The sequence below is a fragment of the Hoplias malabaricus genome, chromosome 8, assembly GCF_029633855.1.
Source record: "Hoplias malabaricus isolate fHopMal1 chromosome 8, fHopMal1.hap1, whole genome shotgun sequence".
In the NCBI taxonomy this organism is placed as follows: domain Eukaryota; kingdom Metazoa; phylum Chordata; class Actinopteri; order Characiformes; family Erythrinidae; genus Hoplias; species Hoplias malabaricus.
In genome coordinates, this window is record NC_089807.1 from 16,298,403 (window position 1) to 16,320,285 (window position 21,883).

Consider the following 21,883-nt stretch of genomic DNA (forward strand, 5'->3'; position numbering starts at 1 on the left):
TGTCGGACACGCTGAGCTTTTGCCAAATGTGGAAGTTGCTTCAGTAAAGCTTCAGTAAAGCTAAATCTACAAGGAGAATGTTCTGAGGATTTTCCCCACTACTGACCAAATAAGCAAAAGCCGAACTTTAAAATGTGATTTCTGATCCTGTACAGGCGCTACTAATAGGCGTGAAGCGAGGAACCACAGAATTTAACCATTAACTAGGTCAACGCAGCAACATGCAAATGTGTTTCCAGAGGTCAGGTAGAAGGTAGGAGATGGGGGCTGGAAACTGAAAGTTGCAAGTTATTCAGGTGTCTCACCTGCCGACGAAAGCACGACGTAACCGTCTCATGTAAGTGTTCGACCTTTGTTTTTTTACATCGATTTTCATCTAAACAATTATAATAAAATCTGTAACTTAATTGCAGCCTTAATAACACAGATTTAGCTCGTTGCTACGGTCATCTGTTTTGGTTCTTACCGTCCTATCGCGTCAGTCCTGTGTTCACCCTGCAGTTGAAGGTTACCATGATTCAGTCACTTCTTTGTAAAATGACTCAAAGTGTGTGCGCTTGTGTATTACGTAAATCCGAGCGCACTTGGCTTTACACCTTTACGTCTGAGTGTTTCCGTGAACTCTGTTTGACTAACGTTTTAAACCTTTTAAAATCGTTATGTCGTCTGATTTCTGACGGTTATCTGTAAGGAATATAACCTCTCCGCATGTCACCACCGGGACTTTCCACTTTAAAAGTCCATGTCCTACTTGGTTCTTCTATTAACCTCTCTTCTACCAAGACGGTGCCTAAAATCCTGATTATATATAAATGATATAGAAAATATCTGTTTTTATTTGTTGCCCGCTGCTGTGGATTTTAGAAGCAGTTCAGTGATCAAAACTAGCAACTTGAATGTAAATATGTGGGCTGTCCTCCTGTCGGCTTCTTGAGCAGATATTTGTAAATGTATCGGTTTTCATAACATTACAAATATGAATTTAAAATATGACTGTGGGCACGATGTCGCTGACAGACTGTTCCAGGGTCCTGGGGTTGTGGGTTTGAGCTCCGCTCCAGGTGACTGTGTTATCTCCCAGAGTCCGCGGCGGTTTCTTCCCACGGTCCAAAAATCAAATGTTAGTAGGTGGTTTGGTGTAGTAAGTGTCCATTGGTGTGAGTGTGTGTCGCCCTGCGAAGGACTGGTGTCACATCCAGGGTGTGATCCCGTCTTGCGCCCAGTGATTCTGGGTAGGCTCCGGATCCGCTGCGACCCTGAACTTAAGACAATGAATGAATAAATTTCCATAATAATATGATGATAATTTAAAAAAAAAACTTACTTACCTAATATTTCTGAAGGGCCATATCAAGAAATATGCAACTGTTTATTCATTCATTATCTGTAAGCGCTTATCCAGTTCAGGGTCGCGGTGGGTCCAGAGCCTACCTGGAATCATTGGGCGCAAGGCAGGAACACACCCTGGAGGGGGCGCCAGTCCTTCACAGACACAGACATTCACTCACACCTACGGACACTTTTGAGTCGCCAATCCACCTACCAACGGACACGGGGAGAACACACCAAATTTAGTCACCCGGAGCGGGAATCGAACCCACACCCTCCAGGCCCCTGGAGCTGTGAGTGCGACCCTACGTGCTGCGCCACCGTGCCGCCCTGCGACTGTTTAGTGTAACCCCCATTTCATGTGAGATACAGATAACTCACAGTTAAAGCTCCTCGGCAGTTTAGGGGTTAATTTGGTTGAGCTGAGTGATGCACTAAGATGTGGCCAATCATATTGGACAATTTAGTTTGTCCCGCCTCAGCTGCTGCTTATTGGTGATAGCTAATCCAGCAAATAGCGTTTTTTTTTTGTTCTTTTCTCTCTTCATGCCCTGGAGGAAGTAGCTGTAGCTCCCAGTTAGCCTAAATAACAATTAAAATCACAGTTCCTTGTTGTTAAAAAAGTACCTGGTTGAAGATACAGCTACCAATAGTTGAAACAGTGTCAAGAAGACTCTCTGTGGTTTATAACTGACTTATAAACACAGTTTTTGCAGTTGCTGGTTCTAGAGCTTTTGAGGAAAGCTGACTAACAGCTGTACATTCATCCCAGAGGTCAGGTTTTTAGAGGGCATTGGAAGTCCTGGAGAGTGGATTTCCCCTTTCATCTTGGAACCCTTCTGTGAAATTGATGGCGAGCCACCCAAAAGAACTGACAGATCTGACCACTCTTGTGTTGTGCTGAACTACCTGGTTACGTGGTAGGGCTACAATTGAGAGACTGAGACACATTTATTTTTCTTTCCTCATTGCACCTAATGGTTTAACAATTTTATTTTATTTTATTATTTTTTATATTACTTGATTAGTTGTTATTTGTTGGGTTATTGATATTTAAAGGTGTAACCAACATATCTCACAACAACAATAATATCTCACAAGCCAATACTAGTGTTTTGTATGTTTAATAGTATATGTATGTTTTTCTAGTAAAGCCAATCATTTACTTTTACTTTTTCTTGTTTGTGGTTCATGCTGACACACACCCCCACCTCCTTAACAAGCCTAGACATACTGGTCCTTAGAGTAGCAAACTCCTATATTTCCTGTGTCTACTGAGCTTAATTGTTGCTGTATAGTACACAGATTACCAGGTTAGACAAGAGGAGTGTTACATTAGCAGAATCAAAATTGGTCTTAAAATATGAATGATTTTTTCATCGGTACCATCTGATATTTATGGCATTAAGATCTATTAGTTTGCCAGATTGGATTTTTTGAGGATTTATCATGGCGAATACAGACATGGTTACTGAGACACAGCCGTACTGAAACAAGCAAATTTTTGAGCTCTTAAAAGGACACAGAGCAGAAGCATGCAAGTGAACAGGGCAGCATTTTTTAATGGCAAGCTGGGTCAGGCACAGAATGGTCTGGAATTGTGCAGGAGACACATGAGAACCCCGCATGCTCCATTTTCTTCCTTGCGTACACAGATTGCAAAACCTTTTGGCTTGCTTCCAGTTGCTCGTATTACAAAGGGTAAATTCAAAAGTTTTAAATGTGGGTCCACATTAATTTCTTACTCTCATTACAACATAAATTACAGCTTAAATTCACACTAATAGCCAAATGATGTAACATACACCTATAAAATAATCCATGTTTGCTGTGTTGTACTCTGTGAAACATTTTGAAGCTTTATACTTAAAACTAGAGAACAAGTGTGTGGGGTTTTTTAAGCTACATTTTGTGCCTCTCTGCCAATACTGTAGGTCAGTGAGGTTAAAGTCACACATACACGCTCCTCTCAGGTAAAATAGCATATTTTCAGTAAACAATAAGCACCAGATCACGATGTACCTGTTTACAGGAACAACTTCCTGCGTTCATACTATTAGGACAACTCTACGTCTCCTTTTAAAGTAACGTTGGTCATCTTGTGGCATCAAGTCAGCTTTCCATAAATTAACCGATTTACCTTCGTTTCTCTAAGGCCAGTTAATCAGAGGCCCTTCGCTGGAGGAATGGCAGACACTAATAAAGGAGGGGCAGATGGCGCCTATGAGGTCTGTGATATTCAACCATGGGATGAGGACTCACGCTCGATGGAAACGATGGAAAATAGCAAAACACAAACAAATGGCAAAGAGAGGAATCAAAGCGTCATGAAATCTTTAAGAGAGAGCGTCAAACGAAGTGGAGAAAAAATACATATGTCCCTGAAATCTAAAGGATCAAAAAGCAAAACAGAGGTGGAGAATACCTCGGAATCTCAGTTGCATCCTCCATCTTCACCAAGTAAGTAGAAAATTTTGTTGTTGAAGACATTATATTTCCGATTTTTTATTTATTATTTATTTATTGTCTTTTATCGAGGTCATTTTTTTCAGGAGCTTAGATAAACCAATTGGCGGCCTCTGGTGGTGGTAGCTCCCCCTGAGTACATATCACTGTAGGTCAGAGACCAGCAAGTGGGAGGGACATACAGGCCGGAGAGTAACTAGGCGGATACTATCGTTGTCGTTAACCCTAATCTTCTGGGTTTAGGGTTACGTTTTACCTCCCACTTGGAGCTGTACCTCCTACTGGGAGGTGCCTCTCTGCCCTGCAGAGATACCCTTTCCAAAGCAAAAGCACTTCCAGTTTGTAACGACTTATTTAAAAAATCATTTGAGTGTTGTATAATCTATTTACATACGGTTTATTCCGTGATATCATCTCTCAGTTGGCTCAATTGACAGCTGACAATATTTTGACTGTCATTATCTTCTTTAGGTTTGAGCGTAGGATCTTCTTCCCCATTACAGAGCGCTGGTGATCCGTTTCAACCGAAACCTCAACCCTCACATTTAAGAACACAGTCAGGTAAATCAGTGAAATCCAAAACATGGCCATTAGAAGAGAGCAGAGTTCAATGCAGCACTGTATTTGAATTTCATTTTCTACAATTGTTTTTAATTTTATTTTAATTTACACACAGACTCAGTGATTAATTTAGAAGAGGAAACACCTAAAAAAAGAGATTCTGGAAGATGGAGTTTACGTTTGGGTAGCAAGAAAACGAAAACTGGGCCCCAAACACCTAAACAGGAGCAGTTGGAGGAGGTCACAGAGGTTATTGGGGAAGTAGCAGAGGTGACGTGGTCATATACATTACCTGAGATCCCTCAAGCACCTTTGTCAGGTAATTGTGTACACTCCCTGTGTCCCATTTATCCTTGTAGAAAAGAAAGAAATAACAGTCAGTCTTTATTCACAGCTTTGAATATGTTGACGCTTAGGTTCTGGGGAGTTCTAGCCATTTAGGTCAATGCTGATTTATTTATTTTTTCCTCCTTCTTCATCTACGTATACGGTATGAGGCACTTCTGAATAATTGAGGCCTTTTGAGAGTAGGAACTGGAGCCTGCATTTGTTGTCTGTTTTTTTTTCCATCGATCTAATTGTTTTGTAACGTTATATCTCTTGCATATCTCTATGTGTAGTAATGCAGATTAACAAGCTCATTGAGATGGAGGTGTTGGAAGAGGCCTATATAAACCTTCTCTCACTACGATCGGAGATTCAACTTGAGCGTGAAGCTCTGGGTGAGAATGATTCTCCAGTGGAACTGGTCCATAAAGAGAAAGACTTGAGTCTTCTGTACAATTCTCTGAGGACCAAACTAACCAACATCATACGACAATCTTGTGCTCTGCCTAGTCGCAATAAAGACCTACTGGTACTTGTGGCTTGCATCATCCAGGAGGAAGAAAAGAGACAGGGTGATGTGGTTAAGACTGGGGAATGGATGAATGCATGGAGGGCTGCAGTACAGGATGGATTTAGGGACACAATTAAGAGGGTCCACCTGGACAGCCATGAGCAAAGTGCTTCCTGGCTGGCTGTGCACTTGGGACTTCTGGGTAAAGCAATTGTGGAGGACTTAGAAAAAGTGAAGACAGAGCTTGTCAACTCATACCCACCAAGCTTTAATGTTTTTGAAACCTATGTTTCATCATGTCATGAGGTTATAAGAGAACACTTGAAGGGGCTCAAAGAAAAGCTGACTGAAATGAGGGACTACCATGCTCTTCTGGACTTTATTATTCACCGTTACCCCAGGTGAGGGGATGTGTCGCATTAATAGACTTATTGCTGGAATATTAGTGACATTATCACATGGGCTGTCCCAAGAGGGGCCTATATAACTATAGTTACAGCAGACCATTTTCAGATGTATTATCCCTAAATCGATCGTAACTTTTACTACAGCATTAACCAAGCACTAAGTATAGGTGTAAAATTAGTAAATATTAAGGACATAATTTCTCTCAAATTGTAGTGCTGTAACTTATGGAGAGGAATTAGTGCCAAACTGAAAAGTAATCACTGCAATAGGACCATGTGAAATGTAATCCACACACATCATCCACACTAACATGCAGAATACATACAAAGATGAAACGCAATACTGCTATTATATGGTTTTCGTATTGCTTGACAGCTTTACTGAAAAACAATGTACGAGGATATGCATTTTAAAAATTAAATGCAGAAATTGTGTCATAAATGAATATAATCCACCTCAAAATGTAATCAACGCACAACTGTATTGCTTTACATCGTGAGGGACTTAAAAAATAAACATCTCATTGAAATGCGATACACAAGAGATTAATTTTAAACACAGATGTGCGGAATTTGTGGCGAAATTAAAAATAAATATTCATTATGTTGCTTTAATGTTGCTCTGTCTCTTATCAGAAAAACAATGCGTATCGATGTCCATTTAAAGAATAAAATGTTTTCAGAACTGAATACTAAACACCTAATAGTGCAATCAATCGAACTGTATTTCCACTGTGTGGCGCTGTGAACGTGCAAAAAAACAAACAAAAAAAACAAACAAAAAAAAAAACCGCAAAGGACGGGGTTGGATTTAGCCGAGAGTGCTGCATTCATGCCAACAATAGAGGAAAAAAAACTATTATTTGTCACATACTCAGCTTCTTATATGAACTATACCTCACAAGGTGGTGCATCATTTAGTGTTTTTTTAATAATCTTTATTTCAAACTTACAGCAAAAGAAAAATAACAAATACTAACCTGACAGTTTTATACTTTCCACAGTGAGAAGGTTATGGGGAGCATTTCTTTGCAACCAGAGCTTAAAGAAGAGCAAAGAGGTCTTAACATAGATGGGGATTTCCTAGACCTCATTAAGTCTAGATACTGCAATCTCTTGCAGGTGAGTTTCAGGGCACTCTGGTTGTGTAGAGGTTCATTTGTTTTCTGTAACTTCTTATAAAGTTCAGGGTCGTGGTGTGTGTAGAGGTTGGTTTCTGAAATTAAACCACAATGACGAAATTCCCTAGTCTTTCCTTTGATAACAGGCAGATATGAGGTCATCTCTGGACAAGATTATTGAGCTGGAACAAGAGGAGATGTGGCAAGACAGGAGAAAACCTGAGATTGATGAGAACCTCTACAACTCTCACATCCACATGGATATCTGGACAGTAAGCAATAAAGTACCCTCAGTTTCATAAACAAGCATACATGTGGTTCATATTTTCCCTAAGCAGGAAAATTGGGAACTCCTTGAATTGATTCACTTTCCTTTATGATTTAATCACATGCAAAAATAAATTTACCTACTGGGGACAATAAATAGCTATATCAGAAACATTACACTAAAAACAACAGTAGGTAAGACTTAATAAAAAAATTTATTTCATTTTTTATATATTGCTCCAGTAGCTCTTTTTAGTGTTAATTTTACACCATTGTACTGAAAGGAGGGAGGGACCAGGAGGGAAAGAGTTGCGGGGGTTCCTACCTTTGTCCAAAAAATTTATAGTGCAGTTTCTGCAGTCCTAATCCCAGTGTTTTAACGATAGATGCCCTCGTTTCTGTATTACAGGTCAGTGAAGCATCACAATTATTTTGAAGCTGTAATTTTAAGGTATAAGGTGTTCCATGAAGGCTAGCTGTTTGCATTTTAGCTACCCTGTTATTGTTTTCCTCCAGAGTATTAAGGGGAAAGCCCAGGCAACCAGAAGGCTTGATGTAAACCTGGAACAAAAGGTCATTTGCTATTGCATTGAAGAACTGAAGCAGTTTCCAAGAAGGTAAATACAAAACCCTTGTCCAGAAAACTTGGAACATTGTATAAAATGCAATAAAAACAAGAATCTTTGATTTGTTCATTCTCTTTAATCTATTTATATTCATATTAAACCGCTAAGTACAAAGAAAATATCCCTGGTGTTTTCACTGACCAACTTAATGAAATTTTGTAAAAATAATTTAACTTTGATGTCTGCAATACATTTCATAGAAGCTGAGACATGCATTTTTGTCCACTGTTTTAGAATAAATTCCCTTTACATTACACTATAATAATTTGGGAACTGAGGATACTAATTGTTGTAGTTGTACTTTACTTAAGTAAATACTGATGTACCCCCACACCATGAGAAATGTTGGCTTTTGCACAATCACTGATAATAGTCTGGATGGTCCCTTTATCTTTGACATAAAGAACACACCGTCTGTTTTTTACTGAAAACCTCACAGACTTATTGTACCAGAGCAAAATTTTCCACTGTCTTTTGAATCATCTGTGATGAGTTCAGGACCAGAAAACTTTTTGCAGTAGGTACTGTCACTGTCACACTGTTTCAGGGACCTGGAGGTTGTGGGTTCAAGCCCTGCTCCAGGTGACTGTCTGTGAGGAGTTTGGTGTGCTCTGGTTTCCTCCCATGGTTCAAAAACACACGTTGGTATGTGGATTGGCGACTCAAAAGTGTACATAGGTGTGAGTGGAGTGTATGAGTGAATGTGTGAGTGTCTCTCCCTGTAAAGGAACGGTGCCCCCTCCAGGGTGTGTCCCCACCTTTCAACCAGTGATTCCAGGTAGACTCTGGACTCACCGCGACAGACAATGTTTAAGATGATGAATGAATGAATTAATTAATATTTTTATGTTACAGTTCTTGATGCAGCATTGTACTATGTGAATGGTTTTGTAAAGCATCCCCAAACTCATGTATATATTTATCATGCTAGCATCACCAGTTGTCATGCCATTTGAGGACTGGAAGATTATACACAAATTTAAAAGTGGTTTTATGCTTAACTTACACAGCCTGATATTTCTCCAGATTTTTTTATTCTTTTCACAAGATTTTATACAGTACATTTAAAAAGACCTCATTTCATTGAATAGGATTGCTTTCCACCAGCGGTCTATTGAAATGTCTTTTTGTTGACCTTTCCCCTCTCTCCCTCCTAAAAGATTTGAGTCAGCTTTTGTGCACTGGAGCAGTAACCTGGATTTCTCCCTGTGGGCTATATATCACATCACTTACATCAATAGCTTCAGTGCACTGAAGTAAGTACCTTATCACAAACTTTAATGCCACAAAAATTTATTAGTTTTCAACATGTTGCAATACTCCAAAAATTCCCATGACTATGTAGACAGTGTGTAAGTATCTGATACAGAATCCTGTGTGAACATCCATCTTTGATATGATTCTGTCTTTAGTTCAAGCCTAATAGAATAACAAAAGTTGCTCTGGCACAGCTTTTACTTCTGGGGATTTTTGCTTTTCAAGCAGACCAGCCATTCTGCATGGGGCCAAAGACAATGTAATGATCATCAGTAAGAGTTGTAGAACAGGAGTTTAAATTCAAATGTAGTAAACCACCTAGTAGTCTAGACAAAAATGCAATGAAGACAAAAAATCTCAGTTTTAGAATCCTTGCTCTTCAGTGGTGAAAAAACTCCACACTGCACAGTTGCTCAACTGTGTTTGAAGACTCAATTTTTCAAAAAAATCTTGGTTAACACTTTAAGTTTAATATTCACATTTGAATTTCAATGACATTCAATTAAATGTTGTCATTTTTTATTTAGTCTTTGGCATTTTATGATTGTCTTTATTTACAAAAAAAAAACAATTAGTGATTTTCATGATCCTTGTCTCTTGATACTTTTGTCATTTATTCTGTGTAAGTGTGTTTGCCAAATGAATAAATGTAATGCTTAGTTGACCATCAACTTCCAGGCCTGACACTCATTGTTTTGTGCACTCAGTCAAAACAAAACAATTTTTGTTATTGGCAGATTATTAATAGAATGCAATAAATCATTATAGTATATTGAACATATTGATTCATAGCTAAATTATATAAGCAAATTTTGAGACACATTTTAATAATAATAGACATAATAAAAAAAAATTAATAATAATAATAATAATAATGGGTGGCATGGTGGTGCAGCAGGTAGTTTCACAGTCACACAGCTACAGGGACCTGGAGGTTGTGGTTTCAAGTCGCGCTCTGAGTGACTGTCTGTGAGGAGTTGGTGTGTTCTTCCCGTGTCCATGTGGGTTTCCTCCGGGTGCTCTGGTTTCCTCCCACAGTCCAAAAACACTCATTGGTAGGTGGATTGGTGACTCAAAAGTATCCATAGGTGTGAGTGAATGTGTGACTAGTGCACCCTCAAGGGTGTATTCCCACCTTGTGCCCAGTGATTCCAGGTAGGCTCTGGACCCACCGTGACCCTGAATTGGATAAGCAGTTACAGACAATGAATGAATGAATGAAAATCAGAAAGTAATGAAAGACAAAAGAGATCACTCAAATTGAAGGGAAAAAAACCATAAAAATTAATAAAATAAGAATCATAATGAAAAAGAATAGATAAAAGAGCTTCTTTGGAAGACTATAAAATGTAAAAAATAGTAATAAATGAATTAAATTAAACCAAATAAAAAAAAGTAAATGATAGTAACATGAGATAGAGTAAGATAGAGTCTGACTAATTATAAGCTGTTAAAAAATATTATTTTAAGTCATCGTTTATAAATATCCACTGAGCCTCTAATATCTGATATTGTGTGCTAAAGAGTGTTCCAGAGTTTGGGGGCATGGGCGAAGAAGGCTGCTTCCCCAATTTTATTTTGAGGGGACATTGGGATATTTAACAGGCTTGCTGTAGAGGTCCTGAGGATTCATGGAGGGACCTAAAATGACAAAGACTCTGTGAGGTACAAGGGTGACAAAGCATGTAGAACTTTATATACAAGTAAAAGGACTTTAAAATCAACTATATAAGATACAGGAAGCCACTGCAGTGTAGTTAGAACCAGAGTAATGTGCTCTCTCTTCCTGGTTCTGGTTAAAAGGCAGCAGCAGAGTTCTGGATAAGCTGAAGGTTCTCAGATGAACTTTTGTGAAGACCAGCAAACAGAATTACAGTAGTCCATTCTACTTGAAATAAAAGCATGAATCAGTTTCTCAGCATCTGGTTGAGTTAAAAATGGACGTATTTTAGCAATGTTTCTCAAATAGAAAACAGAAAGCTGTTTTCATCACCTTACTGATATGTTGTTTAAAATTTAAATTAGAATCTAAAATTACACCCAGGCTGGATATTTCTCCTTTGCACTGCAGATTCAGATCTGCTAGTGTTTTGGAGAGGACATCTCTTTTAGCTTTCATCCGACTAAGTGTATTTCTGCCTTATCCCCATTTAATTTAAGAAAATTGCTCATCCATTGGCAGATAGGCAGGTAGTCAGGGAGCAAAGAGCATGTATGTCATTAGGCTCTAAGGAAATGTATAGCTGGGTCTCGTCTGCATAACTATGAAAATGAATGTTGTGATCTGTGATTATATTCCCCAGTGGTAGCATATATAATGAAAAAAAGCAGGGGACCGAGACATCTTCCTTGTGCAACACCATATGATATGTTGCATTTTTTTGATAATCTCTAAGACAAGTAATGAATAGTGTCAAAGGCCGCACTCGGATCTAGAGTAATCAGAACTAAGACCTTGTTTGCAGCGAGTCTAAGATCATTGACTATTTTGGTTAAGGCAGTCTCTGCACTGTGATTTGATTTAAAACCTGACTGGAATTTCTCCAAGACACCATTCACATTTCAAAAGCTATTTAGATGGTTAAAAACTACCTTTTCTAGTTTCTTACTTATAAAATGTAAATTCGATATAGGCCTGTAATTACTGAGCATGCTATAGTCTAGATTCGGCTTCCTTAAAAGTGGTTTGAGCACAGCAGTTTTAAAAGCGTTTCAGAAATATACCAGTTTCAGGAGATGCATTAATTATTTTAAGGAGAGAAGCAGAAACACTATTAAGAATGTTTTTTTTAAAATGTAGTGGGGACAGGGTCAAGTAAGCAAGTTGATGGTTTGCTCTGTCTTACTCTCTCACATAGTCAGAAATTGTATTAAAATTGTGCAGTGTTGCTGGTTTATTGAGGCTGATGCTAAGCAGGAAATGTCACAGACTGGAGCAGGCTTTAATAACCAGTTTATTGTTGAAAACAGAACCCTCAATGAAGTGTGTGAATTACACAGATCTATAGAGTTTAAAAGTTCTTAAAATGTTTGTTCATTTGAGGCATCGTTAGACAAAGGGCAGCCCTGTGGTGCAAAACCTAGTGTCATTGTCAAACAGCCCCATTGTCTTGGGGTTTGTGAGCTTGAACCTCTCCTCAGGTGATTATCTGTGAGGAGTTTGGTGTGTTTTCTGATTGCTCCAGTTTTCTTCTATGGTCCAAAAACACATACTGGTACATAAGTTGAGCATGCAAAATTGTCTGTAGAAGTGAGTGAACATGTGAGTGTGTGGTGCCCTATGATGGATTGGTTTCCTGTCCAGGCTGTTTTCCTGCCTTTGGTTCCAGGATTCCAGGAAGGCTCCGGACACACTGTGATCCTGTACTGGAGAAGCAGTTACATAAACAGAATGAATGTATTAAACATATAATGCATACTCTGCTTCAGACATCATGCCAAGAGTGCCTTAAGGCAATTTACTAATTTTCTCACATAATTCTTATTCATGTTATGTTCATATGGCTATACTGACAGCCAGTGCCCTGGATATATTGGAGGTTCTGCATTAAACATGGTTGCCCCTATGCAGGGGATCCCCTATATGGAGTATAGACTGGTTCAGTCAGGGACTAAAAAGCATTTTGTTTTTTCCTCTTGTGAATTGCACTTACATAGGATTTTAAAAAAAAGGTAAATACTCACTTTCACAGATGTAGTTTTGATGGTATAATATGTGTTAGTTAGATATTCCCTTTTGATTTTAATTTCTCCTTTAAAAGCTAAAGGGAATATCTAAGTAGGAGAAGTGGTATTAAATTTCACTTTCACATAAAGTTAAGTCATATGTTTAAATTGAAAAATTCCCCAGCAGGGAATTTCCCTGGAGGTGTTATTGAAATTGTAGTGTAAAAAATATGAACTATGGGACCAAAATATTACAAATTGAAAAAGTGCTATAGTAGTGTTTGTATCATGCAGTGGAAAACACAATAGATAGATATGTGGGGGTGGTTTGGTTTTATTTTATTTATATATATAAACAATCGCACTGATTACACTGATTCATTGATTACACTGATAATATTCTAATTCTGACTTGTATATTAGAGTACAGTTTGTGGTCTGCTTATAAGGTTAGAGAATATTGACAGAGAAGTATTCAACAAGAAAATGAAAGATTAAGTAATAAAATTAATTTTAATTTTTTTATTTTTTTGAAGAAGCCTAACTTTACTGAGATTAAATAGATATATTATCAGTACTATTATTTTGTATATACACCTAGAGACCACATGAAGGGGTACAGAGAAAGCTGCCCACAGCAGCTGGAACAGCTGGACAGAGAAGTAAATGGACTGGTCCACCGCCTGAGCCAAACTCTGGTAGAACATTTCAAAATGGACGTAAAGGTAAGTTAAGAATAGCCTACAACCAGTAAAGCCTATGACCAGAATCAAGTTTTAACTCTGTCAGCTAATGCCAAAATCCTACTGCAAACCGATACTGTAATTAAAACAATTATGAATACTCCTAATAACCTTAAAGCTGGTACATTTGTGGAATGGTAATGCTTCAGCCATTCAAGGAAGGTAATCCTACAAAGCATGCTGGGCCTTGCTCTCTAGTGATTTGGATGCCCCCCAACTATTTCAGCTCTCTTTTTTCCACTATGTAGGAGTAGGATGTTATCTAACTGGGTCAAAACAGCTATACTAGTAGGCCTCAGTTTTTAGACCTCAAAGTCTTAGGCACCTAAGATAATTACATATATATTGCCTTCTCAGTAAGTGTGGTGCTTGTATAAAGTCACATGTTTGTAAAAAATTAAACAAACACATTCACACACAGAATACCACACTTACAGCAATAAAATTATAAATAAAAATATAAATAGCTTCTTAAATCTCATATTGTCTGGTGCCTAAAACACACAGTACTATATATATATATATATATATATATATATATATATATATATATATATATATATATGTATATGTATGTATACACACACACACACACAGTGGAACCTCTACTAATGAATGCCTAAACGAACCCGAGCCTCCGCCGAGCCGGAAATGGCTGGAAATGGCCACTGACCCCAATAGGCGAGTCTCTCAGCGCGCCCAGACTTGAGTGAGCTTTTAAGATTAGCAAATTGTAGCTTTAGCATTTTAGCATTAGTGTATATAGCAGACATCAAAATTCGTGCTAAGTTAAGCCGTATCTTCGTCTCCCCACATTCACCCGCCTACTCTCCATTATTCCACCCACCCCCACCTCCCGTCATACAGCCAATGCCTGTGTTACTCCTCCAGTCGTCACATCTACAAGGTAGCGATATGTAACCACTTAAAACTTTTTTATTGCTTTTTTATTACTGTTACCATTGTATTTCCTTTTTATTTTTAGTAATGCGATTGGTTTTTTGTTTTTACTAATTTGAGAGTTTTGTAAACATATCAGTGCAAAAAGGGTGACTTTCAGGGTGGGCTGGAACACAGTAATTGTCTTTCCATTATTTTAAATGGGGAAAAGTGACTCGAAAAACGAACTTTTCCACTTACGAACCGTGTCACGGAACGGATCAAGTTCGTAAGTAGAGGTTTCACTGTATATATATATATGTATATATATATTTATATGAGAGAGAGAGAGAGAGAGAGAGATAATGTAACTTCTTCCATTTGTGGCTCTGTACTTTTCCCACTTGTATTAAAGCATAGTATTTTCAAAAGTCTTTTGGCAACTGCATTCTTCAAATGAGCCAATACCTTTGGTATGAGTTGGAGTATTGTTTTTACTTCAGAACTACAGTTACAACCTGACCTCACTGATGATTATATGGTTCAATGCTTACAGACTATGATTTCACTTTCATTTCACAGTAATTTTGGCCTCCTAATGCTTGTAATCTTTGCAGCCGTTTTTGAGGAGTATGATGACAAAGATGTGGCTGTCCTCTGATGAAGACTTCCAACAGCTAATAAAAAGAATAGAAAGTCTGTCTCAGCAAATCAAACACATGAGTACTCAACATGTGCAGGTCTGAAAGCATACATCTCCCCTGCATACCACTCAGCACAAAGATACTCACATATCACACACATATATTTAACAGGAATAAATTAAGTGAGGACATTCACAAATACACAAGTCCCACAAAATATTTCATGTCACTATTACAGTGTATATTAGAATATACAGTGTTTGTATCTGGTTTCTATGGAAGAATATTTGACATAAAAGGAAGTTTATATATAGAAGTTTTCATATGACCAATAAGTCATAATACTTCTCACATGACCTTCACCACTCTAACATTACACAAGCCACTTGGATGTCAAAGATGTTTGGAGAGAGTATGAAATTTATATATATATATATATATATATATATATATATATATATATATATATATATATATATATATATATGTGTGTGTGTGTGTGTGTGTGTATAAATCATCATTTTGCAATACATATAAGAAGGAACCAACAAGACACTCATTTAAATGTACTTTAATTTTATTTTCACATTTCTATTTTTCACTAACATATTTATTTCTTTTTATGTTGTGATGTACAGCCACTTGTGAATGAGGTGCATTACTTTGTGGTGAAGGAGTATGTATCGCAGCTGATGAAGAATAACTACTCGTGCAAAAACAGGAAGAATGAAAGTGCTGCCTCTAAAATGAGCAAGCAATGGGGTGAACTCAAAGAGCTCTTCCAGGAAATGGTACAGCCACCACAGTCTTTTCTTTGTGTTTTTCACAGTCTACAATCTGAGAGATTAATTCATCTTGCCCGTAGGTGTTGGTATTGCAGCAGATAATTCAGATTAAGTCTTGATAAACTTAACAGCATTAACAGCCACAGCATCTCTTGAAGCTAGTATATTGCCACAAAGACAATGTGTTTTTTCACTTAGGGTTAAAACTACTGCCATTGTATGGCTTTAATGTGGATTTTGCAGTGAAACAGTATACTAAAATACTTTTAATAATACTAATACTTCTAAAACGTACTAAAAATGATTTTAATGTATGTTTACAATTATGGAAACTGTGATCAAGATGATGAGTTTTTGTCAAAACACTGGTGATGAAAATATTTTCCTGCAACTTCAGCTGGCATATGAGTACATGTGCTGATTTAGGTTATATGTTTTATTTGATTTATAAATGTAGAAGTGAAAGGCAGAAATGCAAAAAACAAAGCAAGTTCACTTTGTATTTTATTACTTGCAAACATTTCATTTTTGATTACGTAGAACAATGGTTATGTGTCAGTCAGCCAACAGAAAATTTTTTGGATGAAGTCAGTGGACTTGCAAATATTGCAAATATTCTTTATGTACTGGGCAATTGCATATTACATTGTCTTACTATTTGTTTACTCCATTATCTTTCAATGACTCTCCATAGGATTCTGCACAGAACTGGCTTTACCCAGTCGGAGACCATTTAAGCAAAATCATTGGAAACAGAAATAAATGCGAAATAAAGAATAATCTCAAGCCCCTAGTTGATGACTATCCAGACTTCAGGTGAGTCTCCATTTCTTTCCATATATAGTGTCTGGTCAGCTCTCATGTACACAAGTATAATAAACCTAATGAGCTATTCAAAATCCATTAATTAATTTGTTCATGAATTCATTCATTTTCTGTAACTGCTTATCCAGTTCAGGGATAAGTCACACAACAAGTCATATTCTGCAGATACAATCAGAGAATGAAGCATTTCTCCCAGAAAATTATTACAGTTACACAAGTTTTGTTATACACATTAATTATTTTGTGTGTGTTAGAACAACACAAAAAACAGAGAAAAAAAGACCAAATATACAGAATTTCATGCAAAACTCTACAAATGGTCAAAATTATTAGCACTTTTTAAAAAATCAAGGAAAATAACTTTGTATCAAGCATGTGATGTTTGTTTAAACTCACCTGTGGCAAGTAACAGGTGTGGGCAATATTAAAATGAAACCAGATAAAAAGAAGATAAGTTGACTCAATCAGGGCCTAGTTTGTATGCGTGTGCCACATTAAGCATGGAGAACAGAAAGAGGAGAAGAGAACGGCTTGAGGCCTTGAGAATTACAAGTCCATCTCCAGAGATCTTGATGTTCCTTTGTCCTCAGTGCACAACATTATCAACACTGTAGCTAATCTCATCAAAAACATTTATGAAAGGTTGCAACGCAGGATAGTCAGGATGTGGATAAAAAGCCCCAATCAAGTTCCAAAGAAATTTAAACTGTCCTGCAGGCTCAGGGTGCATCAGTGTCAGCGCAAACTATCTGTCAACATTTGAATAAAATGAATGGATGGGAACAAAGCTCTGGAGAGTTCTGAATTGGCCAGCAATGAGTCTGGATCTAAATCCCATTGAACACCTGTGGAGAGATCTTCAAATTGCTGTTGGGAGAAGGCACCCTTCAAATATGAGAGACCTGGAGCAGTTTGCAAAAGAAGAGTGGTCCAAAATTCCATTTGAGAGGTGTAAGAAGCTTGTTGATGTTTATAGGAAGCAATTGATTTCAGTTATTTTTTTCCAAAGGCTGTGCAACCAAAATATTAATTTGAGGGTGCCAATAATCGTGTCTGGCCCATTTTTGGAGGTTTGCATGAAATTATATCATAATTTGCATAACAATACATGTGTAATTGCAATAATTTTCTGGGAAAAATCATTAATTTTAACTGGATAAATTTTAGAGGTGCCAACAATTTCAGCCATGACTGTATTTGTCCTAGTTTTCAGTTTCACTAACATGTGGTTTTAAAAATTTGAAAACTTTTTTTGTTTGTTTGTTTTTCATTATATGCTCTTTAATATTATGTAAATGCTTGATATCATTACATGAAATTGAAAAACTATGTGGTTGCCTGTAATGAGTCACTCTTTAGCGTAAACTGCAGGACATCCCCCTTCACAGATTTTTAATTACAGGAAATAAAGGAGGATTTGGAGGGTAGGGAAGGAGCAGCAGTGGAGCCTGGAATTTCCAGTCATGTTCCCAGAAATGGACCTTTATGGTTTATACAAATGGTGTTACTGAAGCTAGAGTGCAATTATCCTTCTGATATCTGTGTTTTTCTTGCATTCACAGTAAGAAGCATCTCTCCGCTGTTCTCTATTTTCGTGGATTGCTCCGGGGCAGGGAAAGACAATTGATTCTTCAGGAGCTTTCTGAGCTGAAACGAAACCCCAGTAATGTTGGGATCACACAGCATGCCCTCTTCACTGAGATACAGCCTGCAGTGAATACCGATTGTCTGGCCAACATGCCATTCTCCTGCTTCTCTGTTTTAATCCCACAGAGTTAGGCATTGTAAACTTATGTAGAAATATTGTCTGATAATTTGTAAAGACATGCAAATGAATTATTTTTGGGACATATCCTGTTTTCATATATTTATCTTTACAAGTATCTATGCCCTAAGGCTTAAAGTTTAGTCTATATGAATATTAAGATAAACAAGTTAATTATAAATTATTTTTAAGCAATAAGGTGAAGGTTAGGTGGCAGCCACTGGCACCAGGTTGATTTGTCTTGGAGTTTCCCGTACTGAGCCCTCATTCAAGAAAAACAGGCCTTTTGACACAAACTTGCATTTTAGAGCACAGGTTTGCTTGATTCGCTTTAAAGAGGAAGGAAAAGGTTAGTATGTTTATTTTTCGCACAGACTGAACTAATAGAGTGAAAAAACAGGATATCATGAAGCATAAGACCCTACTGTTAGACCACCCATTCCAGAATATTATTAAATAATATTGAACATTGTTTAAATCTACTAAAAGACATATAAATATCAATATTAAAGGATTTATGTATACCTATAATATGTGTATATAATAATGAAATAAAATCATATTGCTTTCAGGACATGAATTATGGGTGTTTAAAAAAATACAAACGTCTGGTTCCCACTATGCATTAGAAAGAAATTCTAATAATTTGCTAATCATTATTTGTTATTTCTGTCATGTAATTTTCTTCCTTTAAAATCATCTGTTACTAAAAAAATATATAATGACAAAGCAGACATTTCAAAGCGGTACACATTCCAAAAAAAGAAACAAATGAAAGGAAATGGACAAGGACTGTTGGAAATGGGGTGACAAGTGGTAGGAGGTCTTGAATAGAAACAAGTCACCAGTTTTTCCTGGTTCTGTAACTGTCTGTATTTGAAGGAGGCATGTACAGGAAATGAACAGCAGTGGGATTCTAGGTGCAATATTTTGATAATAACCTATAACAATACTGTCCTCCAGTTCTAAATACAGAAAAATATGTTAGCATATATAGACTTCCAATATGTAAAATTGTCTATCAATTTCGCTGACAAATATATTTTGTTAGAGTGAACTAGCCAATAAACTACACATGGCAATGGCTTTATAAATTAGATTAGAGTTGTTGGTGAGGAAACATTACAAATTTTGCGCAACTGTTTATAACTTTTATAGTAATAATAATACTTCAGCTGTCCTCTAATGTTAGTAACCCAAACGGATTCAATTATGGCATGCCAGCCATCCAAGAAATGAGCACAAAAATAAAAACTACATTTATCTTTATAGAAGTATGAGAAGAGCAAATAAACAAGATTTCCTGTTTTTCTAGTCTCTTTCCTTCATGTCTCCTCTAGTATAAATTATATCTTATATCCTCTAATCTTGGACTGTACTTGACCATGATGAAGTTTAGGATTGGCCCCTAATTTTAGAAGAAGATAATGTTATATCATTTCAGCAGTTAAAATCAGTGTCACTCTATTGCCCTGTTTGATGCTAGGTGGAATGTCAGGGACAGCATAAATGGCTTAAAAAATGTGTCCTATTTAAAAGCTTCACTGGATTACCCTCTGATCCTCAGGCTAAAGGAACAGTAGTGTAAAGTATTTTTTTAATGTATATGCATCAGAACCCACAGCTGAATTATTATTGCTCAAACCATGCAAGTCCTGTGATAAAAGAGGAAAAAATCACAAATTCCAGGAATATGTCCCTCTCTTTGTCTTTAGAAATTGGAATATGCTCAATTGAACTTAATACTTTACCATGTAAACAGCCTAAAAAGGCATAATAATATGAAGGCAATAGGATGAAAAGGAATAGGAAAAATGGATAAAATTGGAATAATAAAAGACTGCTTTGTGCTTACAATAAAACAATTCTGCTTTTTACAATAAAAATTGTTCAGTCTTTTATCCATACACATTTATTCTTTAGATTTTTCTTTTTGTCTTTTATAGGTAAAAACTGCAGTACAATCAACAATTACTATGATAAAAGAACACTGTTGAAGATGTGTCCAAATGTATTCTTATTTCATGTCTCATGGGGGGCATATTTTCTTCCTTCTGTAAATACATTTAATGTCAAATAGTGGGAATAACCTGTTTAATAAACAGAAGTCAGTTATGCACGACTACCTCAAATATCTATAAAATGTTAACCATATTATGGAAGTATATACTTTTAGAATTAAGACTGAAACTAGAAATTACTAAAGATTTCCTCTTTTTCCAAGTCTTTCTCCTTTTTACATCTTCATATTACATTAATTATTTCTGTCTGTTGGAAGCGTGGACTCTTACAACTACTTTTTTTTTGCAAAAAAATCCCCATAATTATAGATTGAAACACTTTAAGAAGATAACTTCACAGTATTGGAAGCAAAAGATAAACTTGATTATGCTCAGGTGCTGTAGTGTAGATATTGATCAATCTTAGATTCACATTCAAATTAAAGGAATGTGTTCTTATCCAGAGCAACTCACCATTAAATAATTCATGCATTGTCTCTCACTGGTTCAAGATTGCAGTGAGTCCAGAGTCTACCCATAATCACTGGGTGCAAAGCAGGAAAACACCCTGAACAGGGTGCCAGTCCATCACTAAAATTCACTCAAAAACACACCTATGGACACATTTGCACATGGACAAACTACTAATGTGTGTTTGTGGACCCAGAGGAAACCCACACTGACACAGAGGGAACACACCAAGCTCCTCACAGATAGTCATCTGAAACAGGGCTTGAATCCACAACCTGGACACCTGTTATTAAATTGCACAAAGGTGTTGGCAAAATTGGCAAGTGTGCTTTAACCATCACACGTAAAACTACATTCTTTGTCAAACCTTCCATCACATAACTTTCTATAAGCTTTGAATTGGTCATTATTATTATTATTATTATTATTATTATTATTATTATTATTATTATTATTGTTGTTGTTGTTGTTGTTAATGTTATTATTATTAATATTATTTTACAATACAGTGCTCCTTTACTGCAGCATTTCACTTTCATTTCACATTCATAGTATCATCATAAATAGCAGGTGGTGAAGGTGGCTAAGAAGTCAATTTGATACTGGCCTAGATGGGGCACATTTAACAGTTTAGTCAATGTTTTGAAAAGGTTATATATTTGTACAAGTTAGATTTTTTATAAGGGTGAACATTTTGCAGTTCAGCCATATAACATAGAATCAATAATAATATCAGTATATCCATGGTCTTATAAAAATATTTTTCTGAAAATGTTAGCCAAGAATCAAATGAGAAAAACAGACATATCCTGACTGACAGGTACTCGTTTCAATTGGCGGAAAAAGTTGCTGGTTGTCATTAAAATTTCCACCTATATTTAGACTAGCCAAAGTTTGTCAGAATACGGGTGTAGAAAACAATAGATGACAAACATTCCAGGAGCAGGAGTGTGTTTGAGAGAAACTGCTCACAGGAAATGTTGAGCCACAGCGGCAATTCTCTCCTCCCTCACACCATACGTCATTAGCTCAGAAGGGATGCAGTGCTTTATAAAGCAGAAAGAAAACATGAGGAAAGCTCAGAGAACAACCAGAGGTGGTAAGTCACATCTTCAGATCCACAGCTGTATAGGTGTTTTAGTTGTATATGTTAGATGTATATGTATGTGTGTGTGTTGTGTATCATATTTTAAGCATAAACCTAGCCTTGGCTTATTTGAGTGACTTTGTTAA

The 21,883-nt window shown here is 36.8% G+C and overlaps 2 protein-coding genes across 4 annotated transcripts in view; one reads left to right on the forward strand and one right to left on the reverse strand.

Annotated features, from left to right (window-relative positions):
• The window catches only part of LOC136705943 (exocyst complex component 3-like protein 4), a 15,970-nt gene extending 12,167 nt beyond the window's left edge, over positions 1 to 3,803 (reverse strand). Inside the window, exon 1 of one of the 2 annotated variants that reach the window (XM_066679794.1) lies at positions 3,755 to 3,803. In XM_066679794.1, coding sequence (XP_066535891.1) covers positions 3,755 to 3,780 — 26 coding nt within the window. In that variant the 5' untranslated portion in view covers positions 3,781 to 3,803. Of the gene's footprint in view, positions 1 to 466; positions 487 to 3,754 lie in introns of those variants that run through there. The other variant, XM_066679796.1, reaches the window with a different exon arrangement.
• Positions 247 to 20,199, forward strand: exoc3l4 (exocyst complex component 3-like 4). Of its 2 annotated transcripts, none has more exons than XM_066679792.1 (14): positions 247 to 337; positions 3,485 to 3,789; positions 4,267 to 4,356; positions 4,472 to 4,675; positions 4,977 to 5,595; positions 6,606 to 6,723; positions 6,869 to 6,994; positions 7,506 to 7,606; positions 8,776 to 8,871; positions 13,140 to 13,263; positions 14,778 to 14,900; positions 15,443 to 15,595; positions 16,284 to 16,405; positions 17,977 to 20,199. In XM_066679792.1, coding segments are annotated over exons 1-14 (2,400 nt in total). In that variant the 5' UTR covers positions 247 to 335; the 3' UTR covers positions 18,194 to 20,199. The 2 variants fall into 2 exon arrangements, with proteins under 2 accessions (XP_066535889.1, XP_066535890.1); XM_066679793.1 differs by lacking the exon at positions 247 to 337 and adding an exon at positions 2,994 to 3,030.
• The last annotated feature ends 1,684 nt before the right edge of the window (positions 20,200 to 21,883 follow it).

Bases quoted from the DNA above. Each gene is read 5' to 3' on its own strand.
- exoc3l4 (XM_066679792.1), top strand. The intron at 5,596-6,605 runs GTGAGGGGATGT...TACTTTCCACAG, and splicing joins ATTATTCACCGTTACCCCAG to TGAGAAGGTTATGGGGAGCA. The intron at 13,264-14,777 runs GTAAGTTAAGAA...TAATCTTTGCAG, and splicing joins ATTTCAAAATGGACGTAAAG to CCGTTTTTGAGGAGTATGAT.